Source organism: Theropithecus gelada, chromosome 10 (genome assembly GCF_003255815.1).
Source record: "Theropithecus gelada isolate Dixy chromosome 10, Tgel_1.0, whole genome shotgun sequence".
NCBI classification, from domain to species: domain Eukaryota; kingdom Metazoa; phylum Chordata; class Mammalia; order Primates; family Cercopithecidae; genus Theropithecus; species Theropithecus gelada.
In genome coordinates, this window is record NC_037678.1 from 57342665 (window position 1) to 57368159 (window position 25495).

Sequence of the window (25495 nt, forward strand, 5' to 3'; positions counted from 1 at the left end):
TTGGATAGGGTTAATTTTAATGCAGCCCTGGAAACCCTGATCCTCAGGACTGCATCCTGCTGGGCCTGTGGGAGAAGTAACTTGGGGGACAGTTAAGGCGGCAAGACCTCATCACTGTTCAGGCACCTGCCCAGCCACCAAAGCTGTAGGCCAGGGAGCAAACACAGGCAAGGGTACTATGCTTGGCTGCAGTCAGAGGGATTCTCAGGAGGAGCAGGTCTTTGTGCTCCAGGGAAGGACACAGTGCTCTAGGTGGGAACTGGTGTCCCAGGTGGGACCAAATGCCCCAGCTGAGACTCAGAGAGACCCAGTGCTACACGTGGATCTAATATTCCATGCAGGACCTGGTGCTCCAGGGTCCTCGTGCCCCAAGAGCTTGCCCCCCATGCCTGGGTGTGTGAAGCTGTGTGTTTTCTCTTCAAGAGAGGACACAGATGCCTGGAGGGTAAATGTCTCCGACTTGGCTCCTCTGGGCATGTGAAATTGTGTGTGAGAGGCAGGGAGAGCTGAAGAGAGAAAAGGACAGAGGGATAGGGCCACACAAATAGATCCGTAGACTAAGTACTGAGGGGGAGAGGGGAGAGAGAGGTTTAGAGACAGAATGAGAAGAGATGAAGACAGGGAGAGCCACACACAATGGACACAAAGACAGCACCACTCAGGTCTTGTCTTCCTGTATATGTAAGGACGAGGGAGGAAGTAAGCCGGGTAAGAGCCACCAGGCCCGCTTTCTAGGGTGAGCCTTCAGCTGCCCTTCTACAGCAAAGGGGCAAGGAAGCAGGGCCTAGATCCCAGAAACACGTCCCCGCGCCTGGCTCGGGCACAGCCCTCCGCGGTGGGCAGCCGGGATTCCCGGGCGCGCCTAAGTCTGGATGAAGAGGTGGAAGTTGGTGCGCGTGAACTCCTGATGGATGCTCTCCAGAAGCGCGTCGGCGTCGGTGGCGGGCTCGGGGACGCCGGTGTGACCCGGCCGCGCGCTGTATTCCGGGGTATAGGTGAAGGAGAAGGCACTAGGGTAGAAGAGCCCGTCGGAGCGCACCAGGCTCACGGGGATTGTGATGGGAGCGCGCAGCCAGCGCCAGTCGCTGCAGAAGGCCGCCACGTCCGGCACCACGCACACCAGGGACCGCGGGCTCCTGGGAGTGCAGCACCAGGGTGAGAACTGTGGCGACTCTGACGACGCGTGCGCCCCCTTCCCCAGCTCCCCGGGGCCCAAGGGAGGCTGCCTCCCCACCCCGTACCTGTACATGGTTTCCGCCTCCACGTCCCCAAACCACACCTTGAGCCCCGCATGGAAGTTCTCTCCGTGGAGCTCTAGCGTGGCCACGTCGCCCCCGCCACTCAGCTGGGGGAGGGTGGGACCAGGTGAGGTGAGAGAACCGAGCAGGGCGGGAACCTGATGCCCCCCACTCAATAGCACTCCCACTCTCCACTGCAGGCAAGGTCCCCCTGCCCAACGCCCCTAGCGCCCGGCTTCACCTCTAGGGTGCTGATGAGAGGCACCGGAGTGACCGGTTCCAGGGTACACGCCAGACTGGTGCTGAAGGAAAATTCCACCGACTCGGTGCCGATGATGGTCCAGCAAGAGCTGTCATTAAGCAGAGCCCTGTTCGCCTCCTTGGGGCAGGGAGAAGCCTGGGGGGAGACCCGAGGGGACGAGGCCGAAGCTTCTCATGGTGGCCACCAGCCTAGAGAGCCAGCATGGCACGTGGGCTTCTGCATTAGACTGAACTGGATACTAATCCTAGGCTCTGGGGTTCACTTGTCCCCTCAGCTTGGACAGTGCCCTTAAGTTCTCTCACTTAGAGTTAAGTAAGCTTGTTGGGCTAGCTGATTTTTCCTTCCTTCCTTTCCTTTCCTTTCCTTTCCTTCCTTCCTTCTTTCCTTCCTTCCTTCCTTCCTTCCTTCCTTCCTTCCTTCCTTCCTTCCTTCCTTCCTTCCTCCCTCCCTCCCTCCCTCCCTTCCTTCCTTCCTTCCTCCCTCCCTCCCTCCCTCCCTTCCTTCTTTCCTTCCTTCCTTAGTTTTTGAGACTGAATCTTGCTCTGTCACCCAAGCTGGGTGCAATGGCCTGATCTCAGCTCACTGCAACCTCCGCCTAGTGGGTTCAAACTATTCTCCTGCCTCAGCCTCCTGGGTAGCTGGGATTACAGGTGCCAGCCACCACACCCAGATAATTTTTTTTTGTATTTTTAGTAGAGACAGGGTTTCACCATGTTGGCCAGGCTGGTCTCAAACTCCTGGCCTCGTGATCCTCCTGCCTCAGCCTCCCAAAGTGTTGGGAGTACAAGTGTGAACCATTGGCCCGGCCTGGGATAGCTGATTTCTAAGGGTCTTTTTTCTTGGGATTCCAGAGTTCTGTTTTTTTTTTTTTTTTTTTTTACACTTTGTACAATTCTATGCTCTAATAATCTACAATTTTAATATTCTTTGGGAAGGAATATTATTCCTTTGGGAAGGAATATTCTTTTTTTTTTTTTTTTTTTTTTTTTTNGATTTTTAGACTCGTGCTAACTCCCAGTCATGGGCTTAAGACTTTCACAATAAAAATCACTACGTGTATATATCATTCTAGCCTTAAAAAACATAATTGCTAAAAGGACTATTAGAATGCCTTTCTTTTTTTTTTTTTTTTTTTTTGAGATTGAGTCTGGCTCTGTCGCCCAGGCTGGAGTGCAGTGGCCGGATCTCAGCTCACTGCAACCTCCGCCTCCCGGGTTTACGCCATTCTCCTGCCTCAGCCTCCGGAGTAGCTGGGACTACAGGCGCCCGCCACGTCGCCCGGCTAGTTTTTTGTATTTTTTTAGTAGAGATGGGGTTTCACTGTGTTAGCCAGGATGGTCTCGATCTCCTGACCTCGTGATCCGCCCGTCTCGGCCTCCCAAAGTGCTGGGATTACAGGCTTGAGCCACCGCGCCCGGCCGGGAAGGAATATTCTTGGGGAAGGAATAATACTTGCTATTTTCCACATATTATAATTCAATCTCCTAACATTCTATGATAATACTCTTTTGGGAGTACTACTGCTTAATGATAATTATGATTTTCCACATTCTATAATTTCCTACATTCTGTGTCTTTATCTGTGCTTCAAATAGTCTTTGCTCAGTAACTCTCTGCTCTCTATTACCTATCATGATTTTTATTTACATTCTACAATTTTATATCCCAATTTATTATTATTATTTTTTGAGATGGAGTCTCGCTCTTGTCACCCAGGCTGGAGTGCAATGGTGTGATCTCGGCTCACTGCAACCTTCACCTCCCGGGTTCAAGCGATTCTCCTGCCTCAGCCTCTTGAGTAGCTGAGATTACAGGCGCCCATGACCATGGCCAGCTAATTTTTGTATTTTTGGTAGAGATAGGATTTCACCATGTTGGCCAATCTTAGTCTCAAACTCCTGACCTCAGGTGATCTGCCCACCTCAGCCTCCCAAAGTGCTGGGATTATAGGCGTAAGCCACCGCGCCCAGCTATATCCCACTATTTTATGACTCTAAAATTCTTTGGGAAGGAATATCACTTCATACTATTACTTATTACTATTTTTCTACATGCTATAATTCTGTCCTGGGGTCTATGATTTTAATGTTCCATGGGAGGCTGCTCAGGAAGTAGCAACCATGGTGAGGTGATGATCTTACATTCTGTGGTTCTCTGCATTCTCACTTTCCAGGACACTTGGTGCTGGTATTCTCTGCTTCTTACCTGAAATTGCACCACCTTCTCTGTGGCAAGGCATAAGTAGGTGCCACCCCCTCCTGGGGGACTGCCAGGAAACTGCAATGCACACTTGTGCAGCTGGGAGATGGGCTCATCCACATCCAGGAGCGCACACTGTTTGGCTACTTTACGAATGATCTGCAATGGAAGAGTGGTAAGAATGGTGGTGGCAAGGAGCCTGGGTATCCAGAGGCTGCCCTCCCAGCCGGCTCTCTGCTACTCCAATAGCCACACAGGCACTAGCAGACTCCCGCTGAGCTTTGACTTCTGTCTGGTCCTAAGCGACACTGGGTGAGAATAGCTGTCTCCCTGCCTTGGGGCCTCACTCTGCAGCCCTGCCTGTGTGTGCCACATTCTCTGCATAGATCTGAGGGGACCCCTCCAGGCATACCCTCCCTTCCTATACCATGGGAGGTAGAGTGGTGCCGGTGAGCGTGCAGACGAGCTGCACCAGGGAGCCATAGCGAACGTAGCCCTCTCGCGGTGGGAAGTCTCCTTGGGAAGAATGCCCATCAGCTGGGGGTCAAAAAAAAGCAAGAGACAAGGTTTTCAGCTGCTCCCAAGCTTCTGCCTTAAACCCTGCCTTCTTGCCTCTGGCTCTTCCTCACATCACACATGGGCCCTGCGGGAGGGGGTGGTTCTCAGGGGAGCCGCTAACACTGAAGTTTTTAATTCTGGAGAGGCCATCTGAGGCCATCCTCACAAATGTCTGCCCTGGGGGCAGGGGTTGGGGGCAGGCAATTTAGTTGATAGAAGGGGAAAGGGCATGGATAACAGAGTCAGAATAGCTTGGAACAGTCATCAGCTCATTGGGACTGTGGTCCAGTCTTTTTGTGTTTCTGTGCCTTAATCACATGGGGCAGAGTTTACCTTCCTTAAGGAATTGTGGTGGAAGTTAAATAAGCTAATGTATGTGAAGTGCCAGCCCCAGGGCCTGCAGATGTCATTACCCAGGTGGAGTGTGAAGGCAGCCCACTGTCGTGCACTGGCCACAAAGGCCCCGTCCTCCACAGAGAGGTAGCGTGTGGAGACTGTCTGAGAGCGCAGGCGGTTGAAGAGGGAGACCTTTGAGCCGGAGGATATGCACACTGTGAGGGTGAGGGTGAGGGTTAGGGTGAGGGTGAGGGTTAGGGTGAGGGGACAGGGTTAGGATTAGGGGTTAGGGTGAGGGTGAGGGTGAGGGTTAGGGTGAAGGTGAGGGTGAGGGTTAGGATTAGGGTGAGGGTGAGGGTAAGGGTTAGGATTAGGGTGAGGGAGGGGGTGAGGGTTAAGGTTAGTTGGTGCTATCAGTGCCCTGGCCTGGCTTGGTCCCTTGGATGTTCCAGACAGTTTCCAATCCTCTGGCCCTGTGCCGGCCTGGCTGATGTGCCTATGGGCCTAGACACATCGGGCAATGTGAACTGGGCATTCCTAGTTCACAGCTAATTTTCTAGGGCCTGCTGCAGTCCTGGTTTGGAACCTTTGCCTGCTCCTTTTGCTGCCTGGACATCGTTCAGTTCATAAACAAAAGTAAAACTTATTTATTATTTATTTATTTTTTTGAGACAGCATCTCACTCTGTCACCCAGGTTGGACTGCCGTGGTGCTATCACAGTTCACTGCAGCCTCGACCTCTTGGGCTCAAGTGATCTTCTGATCTCAGCCTCCCAAGTAGCTGGGACTGCAGGTGCAGGCCACCATGCCCAGCTAACTTCTTTTTTTGGTAGAGACAAGGTTTGGCCATGTTGCCCTGGCTATCCTTGAACTCCTGAGCTCAAGTGATCCGCCCACCTCGGTCTCCTAAATTGTTGGGATTACAGGCATGAGCCACGGTGCCCCCCGTATGTCACTTTTAGTCTGTCCCTAGTTCAACCCCCCTGCCTAGTTCAATCTCTGTCTAGTTCAACTTTTGTCTGTTCTGGGACCCCAACTCCCAACCTGGAATTTGGTATCTGTCCCTTTCCTCTCTGCTTTTCATCCTCCAACTCTTCTCATCCCCAGGCCTGGGCCGCACCCTCTCATCCAGACTCCTTCCCTTCGAAGCTCCCACTCTACCTTTTCCACTCTTACCCCACCCCTATAGTGCAGCCTACCCCCACCTGGGGTAGCTGCTCTGGGCTTGGATGCACCTCCCGCATCAGGCCCCGCCCTGCTCACGATCGGTGTTTTTGAGCGACTGCTTCTTCTGCGAGGGCTTGGAGATGACCTTGATGAGGCGGCTGTGGAAGGTTCCCAGTTCCCGGCCCCCGCGCAGCACCAGCCGCAGCACCAGCCGGAAGTGCTTCCTCTTGTCTGCATCTGAGATGTACAGGGTCTTGGCGCAGCCGAATTCCTAGGGGGCTCGCGGGGACAGGGCCGTCTCATCCCAGCCCTCCCCTGTCGGATGAACCAACCTCTCCCAGATATCGGACGTCCGCCCCGTCGGAGGTGACCAGAAGCTCCACCATCCAGACTCTCAGGCTCTGCCTTAAGGCAGGACCCTGGCCTCCCGGTCTTCCCACCTATCTCTTGGCTTTCGGAAGGGAGTAATAAAGGAGACCTCCTTTCCCAGGAGAGGCAGGGATGGGAGCAGGAATCGGACCCCTTCCCGTGCGCTCTCACCCTGGAGTCCGGCTGCTGCTCGAAATTCAGCTTCTGCGTCTCAGCGGCGCTGCCGGACGCGCTGTCCAGTCCTATGTAACCGCAGACCGTGGGCCCCGTCTCCCCGGCCTGGTGAGCTGGAAAGGGACGCGAACTGGCTCTGGAAGGACTCGGGAGGACGCAGGTGCCAGGCAAGCTTAGCGCTCGCCGCCAGAGGGCGCGGGGAAACTGCGCCTCCGAACCGCCCCTCTCTCGGGCCCAACCTCGTGCTTCTCCCTACAGAGCAGGCGGCCGGCAGCCCTTGAGTCCGCCCTCACCTTGGTCCTGCCCTGGCTTCACCCTCCATCCGGGCCCTGAGAGGTAGACACAGGGCGGGGGGCAGAAGAACCTGCGGAGATAAGTGAGTGATGGATTCGTGCATCCATCTCCACTCGGCTGTCCTGTAAGCACCGCAAGGTAGTAGCATAAACCCAGCAGAACCTTCGTTTCCTCCTCCCGCTCCCACTCCCCTCCCCACGCTTTTTCATGACTGTAAACCCCATTCATATCCAAACCCTTATTGTTTTTACATCCCTCATTCAACTCATCAGAAAGTCTTATCCACTCCACCTTCAAAATATAATATATTCAGAATCCACTGGCTTCTTACCACCTAACCCTTCATCCCAGCCGCCATTACTTTTTGCCTGGACCACAACATCAGCCTTCAAACTGGTCTATTTCCAGAAAGTTCTGTTTCTATCTCCTTCCCATTTCACACAGCAGCCACAGTGCTCCCTCCTTCTCCCCTCCCCTCCCCTCCCTCCCTCTCTCTTTCTCTCTCTCTCTCTTTCTCTGTTTCTCTCTTTCTCTCTTTCTTTCTTTTTCTTTTTTAACTTTTTGAGACAGGGTCTTGCTCTATTGCCCAGGCTGGAATGCAGTAGCTTGATCTCGGCTGTCTCGGCTCACTGCAACCTCTGCCTCCCCAACTGATCCTCCCACCTCAGCCTCCTGAGTAGCTGAGACTACAGACACGAGCCACCACACCCATCTAATTTTTGTATTTTTTGTACAGACATGGTTTTGTCATGTTGTCCATGCAGATCTGGAACTTCTGGGCTCGAGCAATCTGCCCACCTGGGCCTGCCAAAGTGCTGGGATTACAGGCATGAACCACCAGGCTGGCCAGAATGTTTTGTTAGAAACGTCAGTCAAATCATGTTAACTCCTTAAAATCCTCCACTGGTTAAAAATTAGAAGTCCTCCTGCGATCTGACCTCTGCTTCCCTCTCCAACTTGTTTCCTACAACTCCTCTCTCTGATTTCAGCCACTGTGACTTCTTTTGTACCTCAAACAGGCCTAGTTGGTACAGCCTCAAGGTCTTCCCATTTTCTGTTGCCTTTTTTTTTTTTTTTTTGAGACTGAGTCTTGCTCTGTTGCCAGGCTGGAGTGAAGTGGCATGATCTCGGCTCACTGCAACCTCTGCCTCCTGGGTTCAACCAATTATCCTGCCTCAGCCTCCTAAGTAGCTGGGATTACAGGCTCTCACCACCACGCCCAGCTAATTTTGTATTTTTGGTAGAGAGGGGGTTTCACCATATTGGCCAGGCTGGTCTCGAATTCCTGACCTCAGGTCATCTGCCCACCTTGGCCTCCCAAATTGCTGGGATTGCATGTGTGAGCCATTGCGCCCAGCCCTTCTGTTCCTTCTAATTGTAGCATGCTTTCCCCAGATTTTCTCCTGTCTTGCTCCATTTTAACATTCAAGTTTCAGTTCCAATGTTACCTCCCAAAAGGTCTCTTGACCTCCTTGACCTTTCTAGCTAATGTCTCCCCTGCCTCCAGTTTCTGTCAAATGGCCTTGTCCAGTTTTCCTTCTAGTGCACATCATAATCTGCAAGTGTCTTGTTTACTGATTTGTGGGGAGTTTACTGTCTGTCTCTTCTACACTTGAGTGAGAGTGTGGGCTAAGGAGCAGGGGCTGTTTCTGTCTTGTTCAGCTGTATGCCCAGTGCCCAGCAGTACCCACAGTACCTGGTGCATACATGATAAACACTCAGTAAGTAGTTGTTGAATGAATCAATAAGTGAATAAATGGGAGAATGAGTGAATGAATGGAGACAGGAGATTCACGGGAAATCTCCTGCTATAGAACTATAGACCAAAGTGGGGGCTAATGGTGGCTGAGGGTCAAGGCCCTGGTCGACCAATAGCTGAGATTTCAGCCCTGAGGCCTCTTCTGGGTCTAAAAGAGGCCCAATGGGTGGATGGAGGGGTGCATAGGGCTGACAGTTGCAGAGACTTGGGAGGGGCTGCTGAGGCACCTACCGCTTCTCATTTCCGTACGATTTCTGGGCCACCTTGGCATGCACGATCCGCACAGTCTGTTCACACTGTTGCTGCAGGCACCTGCGCACGCCTCCCCTCAGAATGGTGGTGTGCTCTGGGGATGACCTGGGAGTGGGGCAGGCAGGTCGACTGGCCACAGGAAGAAGGGTCAAGGTGGCACAGGGTCCAAGTGCTCAGGTTGAGTAAAATGAAGTGGGCAGGGGGTTAGAGTAAGTGGGGGGGGGCTGCTCTATATTCTGCCCCCGTGGGATCAGGAAGAGGAAGCATTAGGTAAGGAGGAGACTTGGCTGAAGATTGCAGGCTAAATATTTAGGCTGCGAGGTGCTCAATGAGGCCTGCATGGAGCCCACGGGACCACCCAGGTTCCACTCTGCGGGTCTGGCACCATGCCCATTGGAGCCCAGGGCCACAGGGACACGTGGCTGTGACACAAAGGCCACACTTATACAGGCCTTGGGATGGAGAAGAGTATTTTAGGGCTGATGGAATTAGTAGAGATGAAGCTTCCCCATCCTAGGCAGCAGGGAGGGGAAGGGGGAGCCTTTGTTGGGCTCCTGGCCTGGAGCGCTCTCTAGCCTCCTGCCTGCAAACAGAAAAGAGCCCAAAACCTTGTCCCCAGGATGGGGGGTGGCCTGGGGGAATCTGAGCCTTTCTGAGGCCAAAGTCATATTCTTCCTTTTCTCCCATGAGAAGTGACCTGTTGCTGTGTTGGCTTTCCTTCCCTTGATTACAGAAGTCAAGGCAGATGACATTGGTTCTGCAGTTAGCCAGGTTAGAGCCTAGAGGCCTGGTGGCTTCTCAGTCTGGGGTTCTTGAGCGGTGTGGGTGGGTGGGTTCAAGCAATTGCAGGGAGTAAGTAGAGGAGGGGAGGTGGGAGACATTTGGGGGGTTAGCAGGTTGAGGCCAGGAGAGCCATGAAAACTGAGGCTGTCCTTCTGAGCCCTTTATCCTCTTGGCAGGACCGGAGTCTCTCCTCACTCCTGGAGGGGACAGCGTAGGACCGCACCCTCGAAAGCCAGGCCAGACACGCAGCAGCCACAGCCAGAACCGCTCCACCCCTTGGGGCTCTCCTTAGGGAAGTGCCTTCTAAGCTTCCAATGAATTCCGGCTGCGGAGTGTGGCTGCCCCAGTCTCCCCAGTCTCCTGCTGTAGCCGAATTCCAGCCTGGCCCGCAGCTAGCCCTGTCTGCAGCTCCAAGGGTGGTAGGAGCAGGGGGTGCTGGGTTCGCCCCGCCTCAGGAGGAAGGGGGGGATGCCTCCCTGCCAGTGGGAGGGGTTGCAGCCTGCGCTTCCCCTCCCCACCCACCAGCCCTGGGTTAAATGCGGCCGCCGCCTCTGCGTGCTCCAGCTGCCTGGCAGTCCCCACCTAGGGCACGCTGCCACATCGTTACCTGGTCCAAGTGCCCGGGAGGCTCCGCCTGTCGGCTTCGCTCTGCAGTTGCATCTCTGATCTGTCCGGCAGGCTCAGGTGAGTCAAAGGGTTGGGAGGCATTGAGGGGTCTGCAGGGGAGTAGGCATCAAGCCAGATCAGGCAACTGTATTTTAGCAGAGGCACCGCCTATGGTGCCCTGTCTGACCTGCAGTGCCCTTCCCCACTTCTGCAAGGTCCTTTCCAAATCGAGCCCCCACCAGCAAAGCCATCAAAATAGGGTCATCCCTTTTCTGCTCTCGTCCCTCCAGGAACCCCCTGAAATGTCCCTAAGGGACATTTGAGAAATTATTTACAGGCCTCTCCTCCCTTGCTGCTCCACTCCCTCAGCCCCACCTCAGGGCATCTCTGAATCTTTCTTTTTAATGCAAGAATTAACTCCTCAGAGGAATCCCGAGTTCTAGTGTCAATCCTGCCAGACATCGCTGTGTGCCCTTCAGCAACACACTACCCTCTCTGGACCTAGTTTCTTTCTTTGTAGAATGAGGGGTTTGGAAAGGTGATGAACTTCGAGGCAGTCGCTGTTGTGACTTTCTAGGATTCCTGGGGTGGAGGCAGGGTGCCAGGTGAGAAGTTGGCTCAGACCAGGAATGGGATGAGGGGAACCTTAACCAAGATTTGGGGGCCCAGAGGCATCTCCGGGTGGAAAAGTATGGGAGGTGGCAGAGGCCCCTTGTGCCTTAGCCCTCATGCTGCCCAGGGATGCTGGCCTCACCTGTGGCCCAAACCAGAGAAGGGTTCCCCGCCCTCCCACTTCCACCAGTGCTGCCACATCTTGCTTGGTCACCCTCCCATGACCGGCCCTGCCAGAGGGATTTCTGTTCTTCTACCAGGCCTGGGAGGGGAAAGGGGAGAAGAATCCAGGATGAGAAGGTCGCCTGGAGTGAGAAGCAGGCACTGGCCTTGCTCAGAATAGGCGCATTCACGGAATTGGGGGGCGGGGGCGGGGCTGCGGTTGGGTTAGGGGCGGCTGGCTCTCTCTGCCAGGAAACAGCAACAGAAAAATGGCTAACACAGCTTCAGCATGGGGCACGGGGGTGGGGTAGGAACTGGAAGGAAAAGAGGTTTAGTGACTGCTAGGCGCCAGGGGGCCTCAAGAGGGAGAAGGGGAACCAGGAGCCCTAGGTTCTAATCCTGCTTTTGCAGCTCCGCGGGCTGCCTTCTTGGGGCTTAGTTTTCCTATTTGTACAGTGGGGCGGGGTTGGGGGGGGGTCCTTCGTAGTTCTCACGGGGCGTCTCCGGGCCACGGGAGGGTGAGCGCTCACCTGCTGCCCCTGCAGTGTCCATGGCGACTCTACGGGGCCCCAGCTGCTCACTCGTCACCCCTGGACGAGTCCAGTGCTGCTGTGGCTGGAACCCTGCACACCCCTGCTCCCTAGCTCCTGCGCGGGATATATCCTGTCCAGGCCTTATCTCCAAGGCCCCGGGCCCCAGCCCCCTGTTTGCTCGGGGTTGGCGCACCTGCTGGGCAGATGTGGGCTTCCCACGCCCCCTGCCGTCTCGGGCGTCCCCTGGCGGTCGCTCCTGAGAGCAGGCGGGAAACAGGCGCCAAGCCGCGCGTTCTTGTGCGCGGTGGGTTTTGGTCCACTCGCTGCCGCGCCACCGCGCTCAACCTCCGCAACAGGGCGCAGCCCCTCCCCGCCGCCTGCGGTTGGGCAGTACGTGTCTGTGTTTGTGTGTATGGAGGAGTCTGGCGGGTGGGGGTGTTGGCGAGTTGCAAAGACAGCCACACAGAACCTTGTGTGCGTAGGGGAGTGGGCCGAGGTGGAGAAGGGCTTCTGTCTGCAGAGATTCGCCTGGCAGGAGGAGAGGCACCAAAAGCCCAGAATGGCTCACAGAAACCTGCAGGCGTGGGATTCTGTCCTGTCGCAGCCATTTTTTGGCCGAATGACTTTAGGTACCAGCGCTTAACTTTTCTGAGCCTCAATTTCCTTGTCTGTATGATAGGGACAATCACAGCCTTACTCTTACAATTGCAGAGAGGATAAAATGCCACAATGCGTGACGAGCATTTAACACTGTGCCTGACATTTAAGAAAGACCTGTTTTTTTGGTTGTTGTTGAATTTTTTTGTATTTGTATCTATGTATCTATTCTTATTTAGTATTCTGCAGTTCCACAAATCATCTCTCGTGGGCTGAGTGCGGTGGCTCATGTCTGTAATCCCAGCACTTTGGGAGGCCGAGGTGGGAGGATCACCTGAGGTCAGGAGTTGGAGACCAGCCTGGCCAACATGGCAAAACCCCCTCTCTCTACTAAAAATACAAAAAATTAGCCAGGTGTGGTGGCAGGAGCCTGTAATCCCAGCTACTCAGGAGGCTGAGGCAGGAGAATCGCTTGAACCTGGGAGGCAGAGGTTGCAGTGAGCCAAGATAATACCACTGCACTATAGCTGGGACAACAGAGCAAGACTCCATCTCAAAAAAAAAAAAAAAAAAAGAATCTCTTGTGTTTCCCACCAATTCCACTGTGATGAGAATTTTTAAATTCTGAAACATTTCAAACATGCACAAAAATAGAGAGATTAGTAAAATAAACCCCTAACTCTCTTCCTGCTCCAAGTGCCTATCACCCAGAATAAGAGCTCTGTAAATAATGTTTCTTTTCTGTTTTCCTTCCTCCCTCCAGGCTCTGACAGCTCCATTCTCTGTCCCCAAGCGCCATGAGAGGCCTTCTTTGCTGGCTCGTGTTGCTGTTCCTTCTTCAGCCCTGGGAAAGCCAGCTCCAGTTGGCAGGTGAACTGGGGCCCAGACCTCACCAGTGGGAGGAGGGGAGCGGAAGCAGGTCCTTCTTCTGCAGCCAGCTCCTCCTGCTGGGGAGAGGGAAGCAAGGGCTTTGCAACATATGGGACTGGGTTTAAGTTTCCCACTTCAACTTTCTGGGCCCCAGTTTCTTCATCTGTAGGATGTGGCTTAGTTTTGGGCACATGCAGTAACTGCCCATTGGGTTTTTAATTTGGAAAAATTATTTGAAAACATGAAAAAACCAGGAAATTTTACATAAAAATCCCTGTTTAGTACTTCTCTTGAAAAATCCAGGAATCTGCTAACATCCAGTTTGCAGGCGCATGGCAGCATTTGGATGGAGCTTCCTGCCCAATTAGGAGTGATAGGGGCTCTTTGGGTCTCCACCGTCCTAACCCAACCAGTTCATCCATGTTCCCTGCCTGGTCCCTGCAGGCTTTGAGTTTGCGACGCTTCCTTGCCCCCTCGGCAATGGGTAATACCTCCTCAGAATAGCCCTCAGAGCTGTAAGATGAGGGAATTTGTGAAATCTCCTAGCCCAGGTACTAGGCACATGCCGAGTGAGTGCATCTATCTAATCTGCGTTTGCTGTGCTGGGCGCTGTTATGCCGGCATAGCAGCATTTCCTCTGGGTTTCCCTGGGGTTCTCCTCGGAGGTGAGGCTTTGCTGACCTAGAAGAGTCCTCACTGATCTCCCCGCAGGTCCCAGGTGTCACACTGGGCCTCTGGATCTGGTGTTCGTGATTGACAGCTCCCGCAGCGTGCGCCCTTTCGAATTCGAGACCATGCGGCAGTTCCTCGTGGGCCTCCTCCGAGGCCTGAACGTGGGTCCCAACGCCACGCGCGTTGGCGTGATCCAGTATTCGAGTCAAGTGCAGAGCGTCTTCCCTCTCCGTGCGTTCTCGCGCCGCGAGGATATGGAACGCGCCATCCGTGACCTGGTGCCGCTGGCGCAAGGCACCATGACGGGACTGGCAATCCAGTACGCCATGAACGTGGCCTTCAGCGTGGCCGAGGGCGCGCGCCCGCCAGAGGAGCGTGTGCCGCGTGTCGCTGTCATCGTGACAGACGGGCGGCCCCAGGACCGCGTGGCGGAGGTGGCGGCACAGGCCCGCGCCCGCGGCATTGAAATTTACGCGGTGGGGGTGCAGCGCGCGGACGTGGGCTCCCTGCGCGCCATGGCATCGCCCCCGCTAGACGAGCACGTCTTCCTCGTAGAATCCTTCGACCTCATCCAGGAGTTCGGCCTGCAGTTCCAGAGCCGGCTGTGTGGTGAGTTAGGAGGGTGCTGGAGTGAAGCTCGAACTCTTAATCCAAATGCTTGGATTCCTTTCCCACCACAGTAAATCCCATCCCGTGGGGTGGCCCCGCGCTTTCCAGTTAGAGCTGCTCTGACCTACCGCAGGCTGTGTCAGATTTCAGCGCTGACCACTTCTGCTCAGGCTCCATCAACAAGGAGCAAACTATAGTTTCTTGCCCTGCCCGCCACAGCTTACCACAGGCTTAATGTCAAACTCCAGCACCAATCCCCTGCACACAAGGAACCAGTGATTCTCAAAGCTAAGAGAGATGGGCTGCTCCAAAGAGTCGTGGCCCTGCCACATGGGGATGGCTTCTTCCGTTATCATCTTAGCTCCTCCCACAAATGCTACAAGAGCTGTTCCAGTCACGTTTTGAGTTTATTCCGCCCATCTCGATTTAACACCTCTCCACCTCCTACCCAATCCTGCCCCTGCGTAGTCCTGTCTTAGCCCACTGACATGTCTAATTGGGTGCCTCCTCTTCTGAGCCTACTCACAGGGGCTCCTTAAGCCTTATTATTTCCCTAAGCCCTCCCATTTGGTATGGCCTCTCTCAAATTAGTTATTTACTTCTGAAAGCCATTTGAAGGTGATGCCTGCCTCTGACCCCATCCCCATCCAGCTCTCTCTTGTTGGAGACTTCTGCCCATCTGTTCCCTGCTGATTCTAGTCCTGTGTGTCCTCAGGGAAGGACCAGTGTGCTGAGCCGGGACATGGTTGCCAGCACCAATGTGTCAATGCCCCGGGCACGTTCCACTGCACCTGCAACCCGGGCTACAAGCTAGCAGCAGATAACAAGAGCTGTTTGGGTGAGAGCTACCCCTGTCCTGCAATCTCACTGCTCCTGAACTTTCTTTAAATCTCCATTGCCCCAACATCAGACCAATGAGTCTGGAAGGGCCTTTGGCAGTAAAAGCACACATCCATCGCTTTACAGACCTAAGAAAGAAAGGTATTGCTTGGGTTCACACAAGTCCCTGATGGGAGCCCACAGTTCAGTGTGCTTTCTGCCCTCTTTCTCGCTGTTTTCAGACCAGTCTCCAATTCTCCTCCCAAACTTGTTTCTGTTGTCCTCTCCTCTCCTCTTCTCTCCTTTCTTTTTTGAGACAGAGTCTTGCTCTGTTGCCCAAGCTAGAGTGCAATGGTGTGATCTTGGCTCACTGCAACCTCTGCCTCCTGGGTTCAAGCGATTCTTGTACCTCAGCCTCCCAAGTAGCTGGGATCACAGGCACCCACCACCACACCCAGCTATTTTTTGTATTTTTGGTAGAGACAGGGTTTCACCATGTTGGCCAGGCTGATCTCGAACTCCTGACCTCAAGTAATCTGCCCACCTTGGCCTCTCAAAGTACTGGGATTACAGGCATGAGCCACCACGCCCGGCCGTTTCTGTCTTCTTATAGGCACGTCCTTACAGTTTCTCTTCTTAGATACTGTTGGGGGGTCTTTAGTTAGGTGGGACTCCCCACTCAGGCCGCCCGTGAGCTCTTTGTGTGCTGCTTACCTGAGCTGCCCTTGCTGCTCCCCTCTGCCCTTGAAAATCTTTCAAGATTCTCTCTCTTTTAAGAGATAGGGTCTTGCTATGTTGCCCAGGCTGGTCTCACACTCCTGGGCTCAAGAGATCCTCCGGCCTTGGCCTCTCAAAGTGCTGGGATTACAGGTCTGAGCTGGTTCTTCATTTTTGTCTTCTGAAAAGCTATGGCACAGAATACCTTGCTTATGCAATTGGGTCTTTTACTGAGTGCCAAGTTAGTATTAGACATTGTGCTAGGAGCATTACACACATTATTATCTCTCAGCCTCACAACAACCTGGGAAAAGAAATCATGTAATCCTGATAACCCAGATGTCAGCCGGGGTCTTCTTGTTTCTAGAAACTAAAAGTTGGCTTGAACTCTGATTTGATGACTGTTTAACATTCAAATCCCTCTCCAAGACCTCTGAAAATCCCCCAAGTGCTTACGTTCTGGTGGTCACCTCTTGCTGTGAGCCTCTGCTAAATTCATTTGATTTATGGATCCTCTCTCATTTCTCAACCCTGCACATGCTGTTCTTGTTCCATGCGTGTTCATCAACCTCTTCTTTGGTTTACATACTTGTATGCAGGGGCACACACAAGTGTGTATGTGCTAAGTAACTCATAGCGCGCGCACACACACACACACACACAGAAAAACTCGTTATAATTGAATATTAGACAGCTTTGTTTCTAAAAGTCCTCAGTCAGCCCAGTACAAGGGATTTTTCACAGGCAGCCTCAACCCACAGAGTTACTCATCTTCATACTGGCTCTCTTGTTCTTTTTTTTTTTTTTCCTCTCTCTCTCTCCACTCTCATCTCCTTTCCAGGAACCCCAAATACTCACTTTTTTATACAGGGTAATTATCATGTCTCCAGTCCAGCTCTCGGCCATCTTTACCTGTCCAGACCATCAAGATGCTCAACAGGGCAATAGTTCCCCAACTTCCACAGAAGGAAGCTGTGAATAGCAATCATTCTTTTCCATTATATTCCCATTTTGCAAATAGAAAAATGGAGGCTCAGACAGGTAAAGTGGCCAAACCTGTCCTCTGTAAGTCAGAGAGCATCTTGAGGACAGGGGCCCTGACTAATTAGGTCAGGATTATTGGGGTTGGGGCCCAGGTATAGGTATTCTTACACATTTCCTCAGGTGGTTGTGCTACCAGAGCTGAGAAGGGCAGCCCTGGACATAGACTGACCCCATCTCTTCCTCAGCCATTGACCTGTGTGCTGAAGGAACCCATGGATGTGAGCACCACTGCGTCAATTCCCCGGGCTCCTATTTCTGTCGCTGCCAAGTTGGCTTTGTACTCCAGCAGGACCAGAGGAGCTGCAGGGGTGAGCAACACCCTCGCCCTCCCACCACACCCTGGACTGTGGCCTCCGAGGGCTCCAATCAGAGGCAACATCTTGCTGTTTCTTCCCTCCTGCCAGCCATTGACTACTGCAGCTTTGGCAACCATAGCTGTCAGCATGAGTGTGTTAGCACCCCTGGTGGGCCACGGTGCCACTGCAGAGAGGGCCATGACTTGCAGCCCGATGGGAGGAGCTGTCAGGGTGAGATGGCCTCTCCTACATTTGTGGGAGGGGTAAGAGATCTTAGCTGGTGGGGTCCATCCTGACTCATCCTGACCTGTCTCTCCTTTCAGTCCGGGACCTTTGCAATGGCGTGGACCATGGCTGTGAGTTCCAGTGTGTGAGCGAGGGCCTCTCCTACCGCTGCCTGTGCCCCGAGGGGCGGCAACTTCAGGCAGATGGCAAGAGCTGCGACCGTGAGTAACGGGTGGGAGGGCGTTCTATTGGCTTCTGCCCCATTGCCCACATTCAGAGTGTCCTTGACTTTGCCCTTGCTGTGGCCCTTAGGCTGTGGTGTGAATGTGTGTGTGTGGTGGGGGTGACATTGGAGGGTATGCCATTCCCTGCCTCCATCTCTTTTCTACAATCCTCTATTCTGCTGTCAATGTTAATTTAAAAAATACATACTAGATTACATTTCTCCTTCGTGCACAAGCCTTATGTGGCTCACCAATGCCTACAGAAAAAAGATCAAATGACTTACCCCTAAGTGTTTCAAATGGTGAGCAGAACCACATTAATGAATAATGAAATCAAATCTCTGGGTTACAACCAACATTAAAAAAATAAAGAATGGAAGACAATATAGAGTTTACTGCCTGTAGAGTTATATTATTTCTGAAACTTTAGTTCTATGTGAAATGTCTCATGATGTATTATCATTATTATTATTTTTACTGTGGGCTGTGATAAAAATTTTGAAACCACTGCCTTAGGTCATCACGATCTAGTTTCAGCCAACTCCATCTGCCCATCTCCTGCCACACTTGAACATTTCAGTCTTACTGGCCTGCCCCTCCCTGAATGTGTCAGGAACTCCCTAGATCCCAAGCCTCTGCACATGCTGCATCCCACCTTCTAGACTGTCCCTTACTGCTTTGACAAACTCCTACTGTTCTTTCAAGACTGTCTTGGTTCATTCAGGCTGCTATATCAAAGTACCATAGACTAGGTGGCTTAAACAACATTTATTTTTCACAATTCTGGAGGCTGAGGAATCCAAGACCATGGTGCCGGCAGATATGGCGTCTAATGAAAGCCTGTTTTCTGATTTTTAGATGGCACACCTTTCAAAGCCTCCCCACGCCAACACACACACACACACACACACACACACACACACACACCAGTCTTCTTGCTGTGTCCTCACATGGCGAAGGCAGGAAGCAAGCCCTCTTCAGACTCTTTTTTTTTTTTTTGAGACTGAGTCTCCCTCTGTTTCTCAGGCTGGAGTGCAGTGACACAATCTCGGCTCACTGCAACCTCCGCCTCTGGGGCTCAACTGATTCTCCTGTTTCAGCCTCCAGAGTAGCTAAGACTACAGGTGCGTACCACCATGCTTGGTTAATTTTTGTATTTTTAGTGGAGATGGGGTTTTGCCATCTCAGCCAGGCTGGTCTCAAACTCATAACCTCAAGCGATCTGCCTGCCTCGGCCTCCCAAAGTCCTGGGAGCCACCACCTCTTCAGATTCTTATAAGGACAGTAATTTTACTCATGAGCGCTGTACCCTCATGTCCTCATCTAATCCTAATTACCTCCACAGATCTCACCTCCCAAGACTAAAATTAAAACATAGGGTTTCAACAAATGAATTTTGGAAAACACACTCATTCAGTTTATAACAAAAATCAGATAGAATGCCATCACCTCCATGCAGCCTTCCTTAACAACTCCAGGAAGAATGCACTATTCCTACCTTGGGGTCCCTGAATGCTCTTCTCTTCTAGCACTTTCCTTGACCAGAGCATATGGCGTGTCTGACTTGCTCTGCTCCGTCCTCATGGATCAGGATTATGTTTTAATTCTTTCAAAACGTTTCAAAACCTCCCCACGCCAACACACACCACATTTTGGTCCTAGCAAATTCCCTGGCTCGGAATAGGGGAGGTGACATTGTAGAGTCATTCAGGAGCATGGGTTTTGGAGTCAGACGGACCTGGCTTCATGTCTTGGCTTAGTCAGTACTAGCTATGAAATCAGGGGCAATCACTTTATCCATCAGAACCTCAGGTTATAGAAAATGGGAACAATACTCAAGCTTATTGGGAGGATTGAGAATATATATAAGCACTTCACCCAGTACCTGGCACATCGTAAGCTGTCGGTAAATAATGGTTTTGTTATTATTATTGTTAATACTGGTACATGCTTAGAAGTGTGCCTGATACATAGTAGATGATCAATAAATGGTAGTTATTGTGGTCATTATGATTGTTGTTAAAAAGATGCTTTTAGCAGAGTGTCTGGTTTGTTCTAAGCACTGAATAAATGTCAAGGGCGATGATGATGATGATAATGTTGATAATTATTATTATTTAGCACACTGCCTGGCACAGGAAGGACTCAGGAAATGTTATCTGTTATATAATAAATGTTTGCGAATGAACGACTAGATGGATAGACAGCTGCTGCCAATCAAGAATCTGGTCCCTCAATTCAAGCTCTTCTGGCTGTGCAGGGTGCCGGGAAGGCCACGTGGACCTTGTTCTGCTGGTTGACGGCTCCAAGAGCGTGCGTCCACAAAACTTCGAGCTGGTGAAGCGCTTCGTGAACCAGATTGTGGACTTCCTAGACGTGTCCCCGGAGGGCACGCGCGTGGGACTGGTGCAGTTCTCGAGCCGCGTGCGCACCGAGTTCCCTCTGGGTCGCTACGGCACCGCAGCCGAGGTGAAGCAGGCGGTCCTGGCTGTGGAGTACATGGAACGCGGCACCATGACAGGGCTGGCGTTGCGGCACATGGTGGAGCACAGCTTCTCAGAGGCACAGGGTGCGCGGCCCCGTGCCCTCAACGTGCCTCGCGTTGGCCTGGTCTTCACAGATGGCCGCTCCCAGGATGACATCTCGGTGTGGGCAGCGCGTGCCAAGGAGGAAGGTGGGCTTGGCATGGGACACAGTGGGCTGGGGTTGGGTCAGACGCGGGCAGGCAGCTTTCCCGAGGCCTAGGGCACCCTCTGAGTCCCTGGCCCTGTAGGCATCGTCATGTATGCCGTGGGCGTGGGCAAGGCGGTGGAGGCGGAGCTGCGTGAGATCGCCTCGGAGCCAGCTGAACTGCACGTGTCCTACGCCCCCGACTTCGGCACCATGACGCACCTGCTGCAGAACCTCAGAGGCAGCATCTGCCCAGGTGAGCGCATCTCTCTCGGGGCTCCTCCTCTCTCTCATTGCCCGCCCTCTGATATCTCCCCTTCCTATTCAGTCCCTACCTCCTCTGTAGTTATAGCCAGAGGTTAGGCTTACTAGACAGAGCTTTGCTACTGCAGATGTGGTCCGCAGGCCAGCGGCAGGGCGGTCACCCAGTAGCTTCTTAGAACTGAGGCATTTCTGGTGCTCTCCAGACCGAATGAATCAGAATTTGCACTTCGACAAGATTCTCAGGTGATTTGTAAGCATATTAAAGTCTAAGAAACCCTAGACTAGGCTACCAGTCCCCCAAATCAGTGGAGGTTCAGAATAATTTGGGAATTTTTTTTGAAGGCACAGCAGACAGCATTTGTAAGTGGAGTCACAGCATATATCCCCTGAACTTGTTAGAATTCAACCCTATGAACTTGGCAAAGTGGCAGGACTGGGTATATTTTAAGTATGCAAAGGCATGTTTTTTCTTTTCTTTCTTTTTTTTTTTCTTTTTCTTTTCTTTTTTTTTTTTTTTTTTATTATGTGGACAACATACCTCATAAGTGCAATCCCTCTACTTCATCATCTGGTGCTCAGCTGAGGAAAAGGAGACTAACTCTACTTGTGGAGGAGAAGGGGGCTCTTGAGTCCTGTGTACTGTGCTCTAGGTGATACAGGGAATGTCTCCAGGGTAACTTTTACCCTAGAGACTTTAGACACTAACCCAGGCTTAAGATGTGATTCTTCTTCCAGTTTATCAGGTTCCAGCTCCAGAAACAGACGAAGTAGGGCTGGTCTGGGTCTGGAGAATCTGTCTTTTTTTTTTTTTTTTTTAATATATGTAGTGGAGCTTGGCGCAGTGGCTCATGCCTGTAATCCCAGCACTCTGGGAGGCCGAGGCAGGTGGATCACTTGAGATCAGGAGTTCGAGACCATCCTTGGCAGCATGGTGAAACCCTGTCTTTACCAAAAAATACAAAAATTAGCTGGGCAAGGTGGCGGGAACTGAGGCAGGAGAATTGCTTGAACCTGGGAGGTGGAGGTTTCAGTGAGCTGAGATTGCACCACTGCACTCCAGCCTGGTGACAGAGTGAGACCCTGTCTCAGAAAAAAAAGTATATATAATATGCTATATGTGCTGTATTATATAATATATATGTGTGTATGTGTGCGCACACACACACGTGCATGTATATATATACACAAATATACACACACACTCCTTTCCCCAACTCTCCTCCCTTCCTGCCTCCCAGCTAATTCTAATTATTGTGGCTCTTTCAGATTAGGGGCTCTTTCAGAGCTCTTCCTGTGCTGACTCTTACAGGCCCTGCAGTGTGACTTTGGACAAGTCAGTTACCCCCACACCTACCTACCTTAACTTTTCTGTAACAGGGAAGGCACTAGCTGTCCAAGGTTACCTGTAGCTCTTGAGTTCTAAGATAAGTCTGGGTTCTGTGGTCAAAGCTCTTTACCAATTAGTGGTATGACTGTTCCCTGTCTCCAACCCTTTGTTTCTCCATCTGTGAAGTTAGGGGTCTTTGTGGATTGTTATCAATAACAAGACTTACAGCAGTTTGTTCATAGTACATATAAGACTAAGATGAAGACACAACTTTTAAATCATTACAGCAGTGTTTTCAAAGGTTAAATGGCAGGCATTGTGTTTATTATTTTACTACCTGTAATCCTTTTTCTTTTTTTCCTAAGGTACTTTTGTTGTAGCATTTTTTTTTTTCTGCGTTATTCCCTGTAATCTCTCTCTCTCTCTTTTTTTTTTTTTTCCTTTGAGATGAAGTCTCATTCTGTTGCCCAGGCTGGAGTGCAGTGGTGTGATCTCGGCTTACTGCAACCTCCGCCTCCCAGGTTCAAGAGATTCTCCTGCCTCAGCCTCTCGAGTAGCTGGGACTACAGGCGCGTGCCACCACACCCAGCTAATTTTTTGTATTTTTAGTAGAGACAGGGTTTCACTGTGTTAGTCAGGATGGTCTCGATCTCCTGATCTCATAATCCACCCGCCTCGGTCTCTCAAAGTGCTGGGATTACAGGTGTGAGCCACTGCGCTCAGCCTCCCTGTAATCTTAACAATGGCACATGCTTATAGAATTTCAGTGAATCTAAGATACCATTCATTTTAAGATTCACCACTATTTTATGTACTGCTAAGAAAAAACATGTGCCAATTTTAATTGTAAGACCTCCTGCCCAACCCCCAAGATGTTGATGTGTGGGGAGATAGAGTTGGATCAGGGTCAGTGGTTCCTAAAGATTAGGTCACACCAGAATCACCTGGTGGGCCTTTAAAAACAAATTGCGGCTGGGTACGATGACTGACGGCTGTAATCCCAGCACTTTGGGAGGCCGAGGTGGGCGGATCACGAGGTCAGGAGATCAAGACCATCCTAGCGAATACAGTGAAACCCTGTCTCTACTAAAAATACAAAAAATTAGCAAAGCATGGTGGCACGCGCCTGTAATCCCAGCTACTCGGGAGTCTGAGGCAGGAGAATCACTTGAACCCAGGAGGTGGAGGTTGCAGTGAGCTGAGATTGCGCCACTGCACTCCAGCCTGGGTGACAGAGCTCAAAAAACAAAACAAAAACAAACACAAATTGCTGGGCTTCAATTCTAGATTTTCTAATTCAGTAAGTCTGGGGTGTTGTCTGGTAATTTGCATTTTTGATAAATTCCTACACGATGCTGATGCTGCTGGTCCAAGGACCACACTTTGAGAATCACTGGTTTAGTTGAAATACACTATAAAGCAGTGGTTCCCAATCTTTCTGGCACCAGAGAGTGGTTTTGTGGAAGACAATTTTTCCATGATGTGGTGGGGAAGATGGTTTTGGGATGACTCAAGCACATTACATTTATTGTGCACTTTATTTCTATTATTCCTTTGTAATATACAATCATGTAATAAACAGATCATCAGGCATTAGATTTCCATAAGAAGGCTGCATGCACTAGATCCCTCACATGCACAGTTTACAATAGGGTTTGTGCTCCCATGAGAATCTAACAATGCCATTGATCTGACAGGAGAGGAGCTCAGGTTGTAATAGGAGTGATGAGGAGCGGCTACAAATACAGATGAAGCTCCCTTGCCTGCTGGCTGCTCGCATCCTGCTATATGACCCAGTTCCTAACAGGCCATGGACTGGTACTGGTCCATGTAATGTGCTGGTACTGGTCCATGGCCTGGGGGTTGGGGACCCCTGCTGTAAAGTATTTACTTGAACAAGGCAGTGTTCTAGATCTGTGCTTTTTCACAAAGGTAGGCAGTATCTATTTAATTACAATTAATTAAAATAAAATACATTTTAGTCCTTTAGTAGCACCAGTCACATTTAAAGTGTTAAACAGCCACATGTAGCTTGTGGCTACTGCTTTGGACAGGGCGGGTGTAGAACACTTTCATCGTTGCATAAAATTTTATTTGGAGAGTGCTACTCAAAGTGTGGTCCGCAGACCAGGAGCGTCAGCATCATTTGGGAGCTTGTTAGAAATGTACCTTCTGAGCTCCTTCTCCATTCTGAATCAGAATCTATATTTTAACAAGCTCTCCTGATGATTACAATGAGCATTAAGATTTGATAAACAGTCTTGTAAGTTTCGCGTGCGCGCACGCGCGCGCGCACACACACACACATACACAAGTGAATGAATCATCGAAGCCACTAATGCATACATTCTTTCATTATATCCATTTTATAGATGAGGAAACTGAGCTTAGAAAGATTAATGAGTTTTTCAGGATCTCACAGCTACTTAGCTTGGGACTCAGCCCAGGTCTCTCTGAATCCAAAGCCCATATACTCAACCGTAGGCCCAGTGCAGGGAAATCAGAGGGCCAAAGCTAGCGCAATTTCTCATCCCCTTGACCCTCTGTGCCCGGCTTACAGAGGAGGGCATCAGCGCAGGGACAGAGCTTCGGAGCCCATGCGAATGCGAAAGCCTCGTGGAGTTCCAGGGCCGCACTGTGGGGGCGCTCGAGAGCCTGACGCTGAACCATATCCTTTGGGGCTGGTGGCGCGGGCTGGAGGGAAAGTGAGGGGACCTCGGCGAACCCCAACGGCCTCCTTAACCGCTCACTGGCCCAGCTGACGGCGCGCCTGGAGCATCTGGAGAACCAGCTGGCCAACCAGAAGTGAGGGCCACGGGCGGCCCAGACCCAGGCTGGGGCGCGGCACCATGGACAGTGCGCCGGGGCCAGGCAGAACCTGGGCCCGTCGGACTTGGGCTGTCGGGGCGGAGGCGCTGGCGGGCTTCCGACACTGAGCTGAGCTGGCCCCGCCCGGACCATTAGGCGGACTGCTGGGCTAGGGGGATAGCGGGTGGTGGCGGAAGGGGCACGTGCTAGACCGGCATGCCCTCGCCGCGTGCTGCGCTCAGTTCTTTGTTGGATTTATTTGTTTTCTTAAAAAAAAAAAAAAAAAGAAAAAAAATCTGATTTCCACAGGGTTCGTTTTTGGGGCTTGCTGCGCCGCCAGGGGGAGGGGAAGCCAGACGGAGCGCACTCTGGCGGCGCCCGGGCGGCGTCTCCTTGGAGAAAGGCGCATTGTGAGGGGGTCGGGCTCGGGGGCAGGAGACCCGGCGCTGCTGCTTCCCCCTGCTTGTTTATTCAGCCGAGAACAGATGGCTCCTTATGCAGGCTGCAGGAAGGGAGGGGGCTCAACAGGAATCCTTGGGGTCTGAGCAAGCCTGCGCCATCCCATGCCCCAGCGGATTGAACGCTTCGCTCTCCGGCCAGGCCTATCCCATAGTGCCCCCAAATCTGGCTCAAAAGCTGCTAGGACTGTGTGCTGGTGGGGGTGCGGGGTGGGGGTGGCATTGGTGGGAAAGTGAGAGGCAGTAATTGAACCCCTAAATGGATGGGGTGGGAGTGGATAGATGAGCTTTGCCCGATTTTAACTCCCTCCTGTACTAGGTAGGAAGAGAAGGAGGTATCAGGACCCCTGTCTGCCCAGCCTGTGGCCTTCCTTCTGTCACCCTGCCAACCCCTCCCAAAACAGCTCTATCAGCAAAGAACACAAACCAGTACCATTTCCCAGGTGCAGGCAAGAAACCACGAAGTTTAAAATGCTTCCAGTCCTAGAGTGATTTGGGGAAAATTATTTTGTGTTTGTTTCCTCATCTGCAAAGTGGAGATTGAAATTTTTACCCCCAAGGGTGATGGGGAGAATCAAGGACATTCTTCTA

The 25495-nt window shown here is 51.8% G+C and overlaps 2 protein-coding genes across 7 annotated transcripts; one reads left to right on the forward strand and one right to left on the reverse strand.

The window, feature by feature from the left end:
• Positions 1-11396, reverse strand: RBPJL (recombination signal binding protein for immunoglobulin kappa J region like). Of its 3 annotated transcripts, none has more exons than XM_025399464.1 (12): positions 11302-11396; positions 9999-10107; positions 8588-8713; positions 6597-6667; positions 6301-6416; positions 5857-6031; positions 4671-4808; positions 4127-4236; positions 3706-3858; positions 1480-1635; positions 1242-1345; positions 1-1133 (listed from the first exon to the last, which is right to left on the reverse strand). In XM_025399464.1, exons 1-12 carry the CDS (start codon positions 11321-11323, stop codon positions 863-865), a joined length of 1551 nt encoding a protein of 516 aa, XP_025255249.1. In that variant the 5' UTR covers positions 11324-11396; the 3' UTR covers positions 1-862. The 3 variants fall into 3 exon arrangements, with proteins under 3 accessions (XP_025255249.1, XP_025255248.1, XP_025255250.1); XM_025399463.1 differs by having other exon boundaries at positions 659-1136; XM_025399465.1 differs by having other exon boundaries at positions 1011-1136; positions 1235-1345; positions 11302-11394.
• MATN4 (matrilin 4) lies at positions 9686-24756 on the forward strand. Of its 4 annotated transcripts, XM_025399459.1 has the most exons (11): positions 9723-9810; positions 9956-10075; positions 12665-12771; positions 13483-14052; positions 16818-16940; positions 17037-17159; positions 17252-17374; positions 19638-20051; positions 20151-20303; positions 24199-24306; positions 24389-24756. In XM_025399459.1, exons 3-11 carry the CDS (start codon positions 12699-12701, stop codon positions 24445-24447), a joined length of 1746 nt encoding a protein of 581 aa, XP_025255244.1. In that variant the 5' UTR covers positions 9723-9810; positions 9956-10075; positions 12665-12698; the 3' UTR covers positions 24448-24756. The 4 variants fall into 4 exon arrangements, with proteins under 4 accessions (XP_025255245.1, XP_025255247.1, XP_025255244.1 ...); XM_025399460.1 differs by lacking the exon at positions 16818-16940 and having other exon boundaries at positions 9686-10075; XM_025399461.1 differs by lacking the exons at positions 9723-9810; positions 9956-10075 and having other exon boundaries at positions 12684-12771; positions 13532-14052; positions 24389-24753.
• Positions 24757-25495: the final 739 nt, after the last annotated feature.

What these genes read in the sequence shown, in the direction of transcription:
- MATN4 (XM_025399459.1), top strand. Translation starts at nt 12,699, where the DNA reads ATGAGAGGCCTTCTTTGCTGGCTCGTGTTGCTGTTCCTTCTTCAGCCC. An exon ending in GGACCAGAGGAGCTGCAGGG is followed by an intron (nt 16,941 to 17,036) that starts GTGAGCAACACC and finishes CCCTCCTGCCAG; the next exon opens with CCATTGACTACTGCAGCTTT. An exon ending in CGAGAGCCTGACGCTGAACC is followed by an intron (nt 24,307 to 24,388) that starts ATATCCTTTGGG and finishes TTAACCGCTCAC; the next exon opens with TGGCCCAGCTGACGGCGCGC.
- RBPJL (XM_025399463.1), bottom strand. Translation starts at nt 11,323, where the DNA reads ATGGACACTGCAGGGGCAGCAG. An exon ending in GGACACTGCAGGGGCAGCAG is followed by an intron (nt 10,108 to 11,301) that starts GTGAGCGCTCAC and finishes ACTCCCCTGCAG; the next exon opens with ACCCCTCAATGCCTCCCAAC. An exon ending in GAGGCGGAAACCATGTACAG is followed by an intron (nt 1,137 to 1,241) that starts GTACGGGGTGGG and finishes CTGCACTCCCAG; the next exon opens with GAGCCCGCGGTCCCTGGTGT.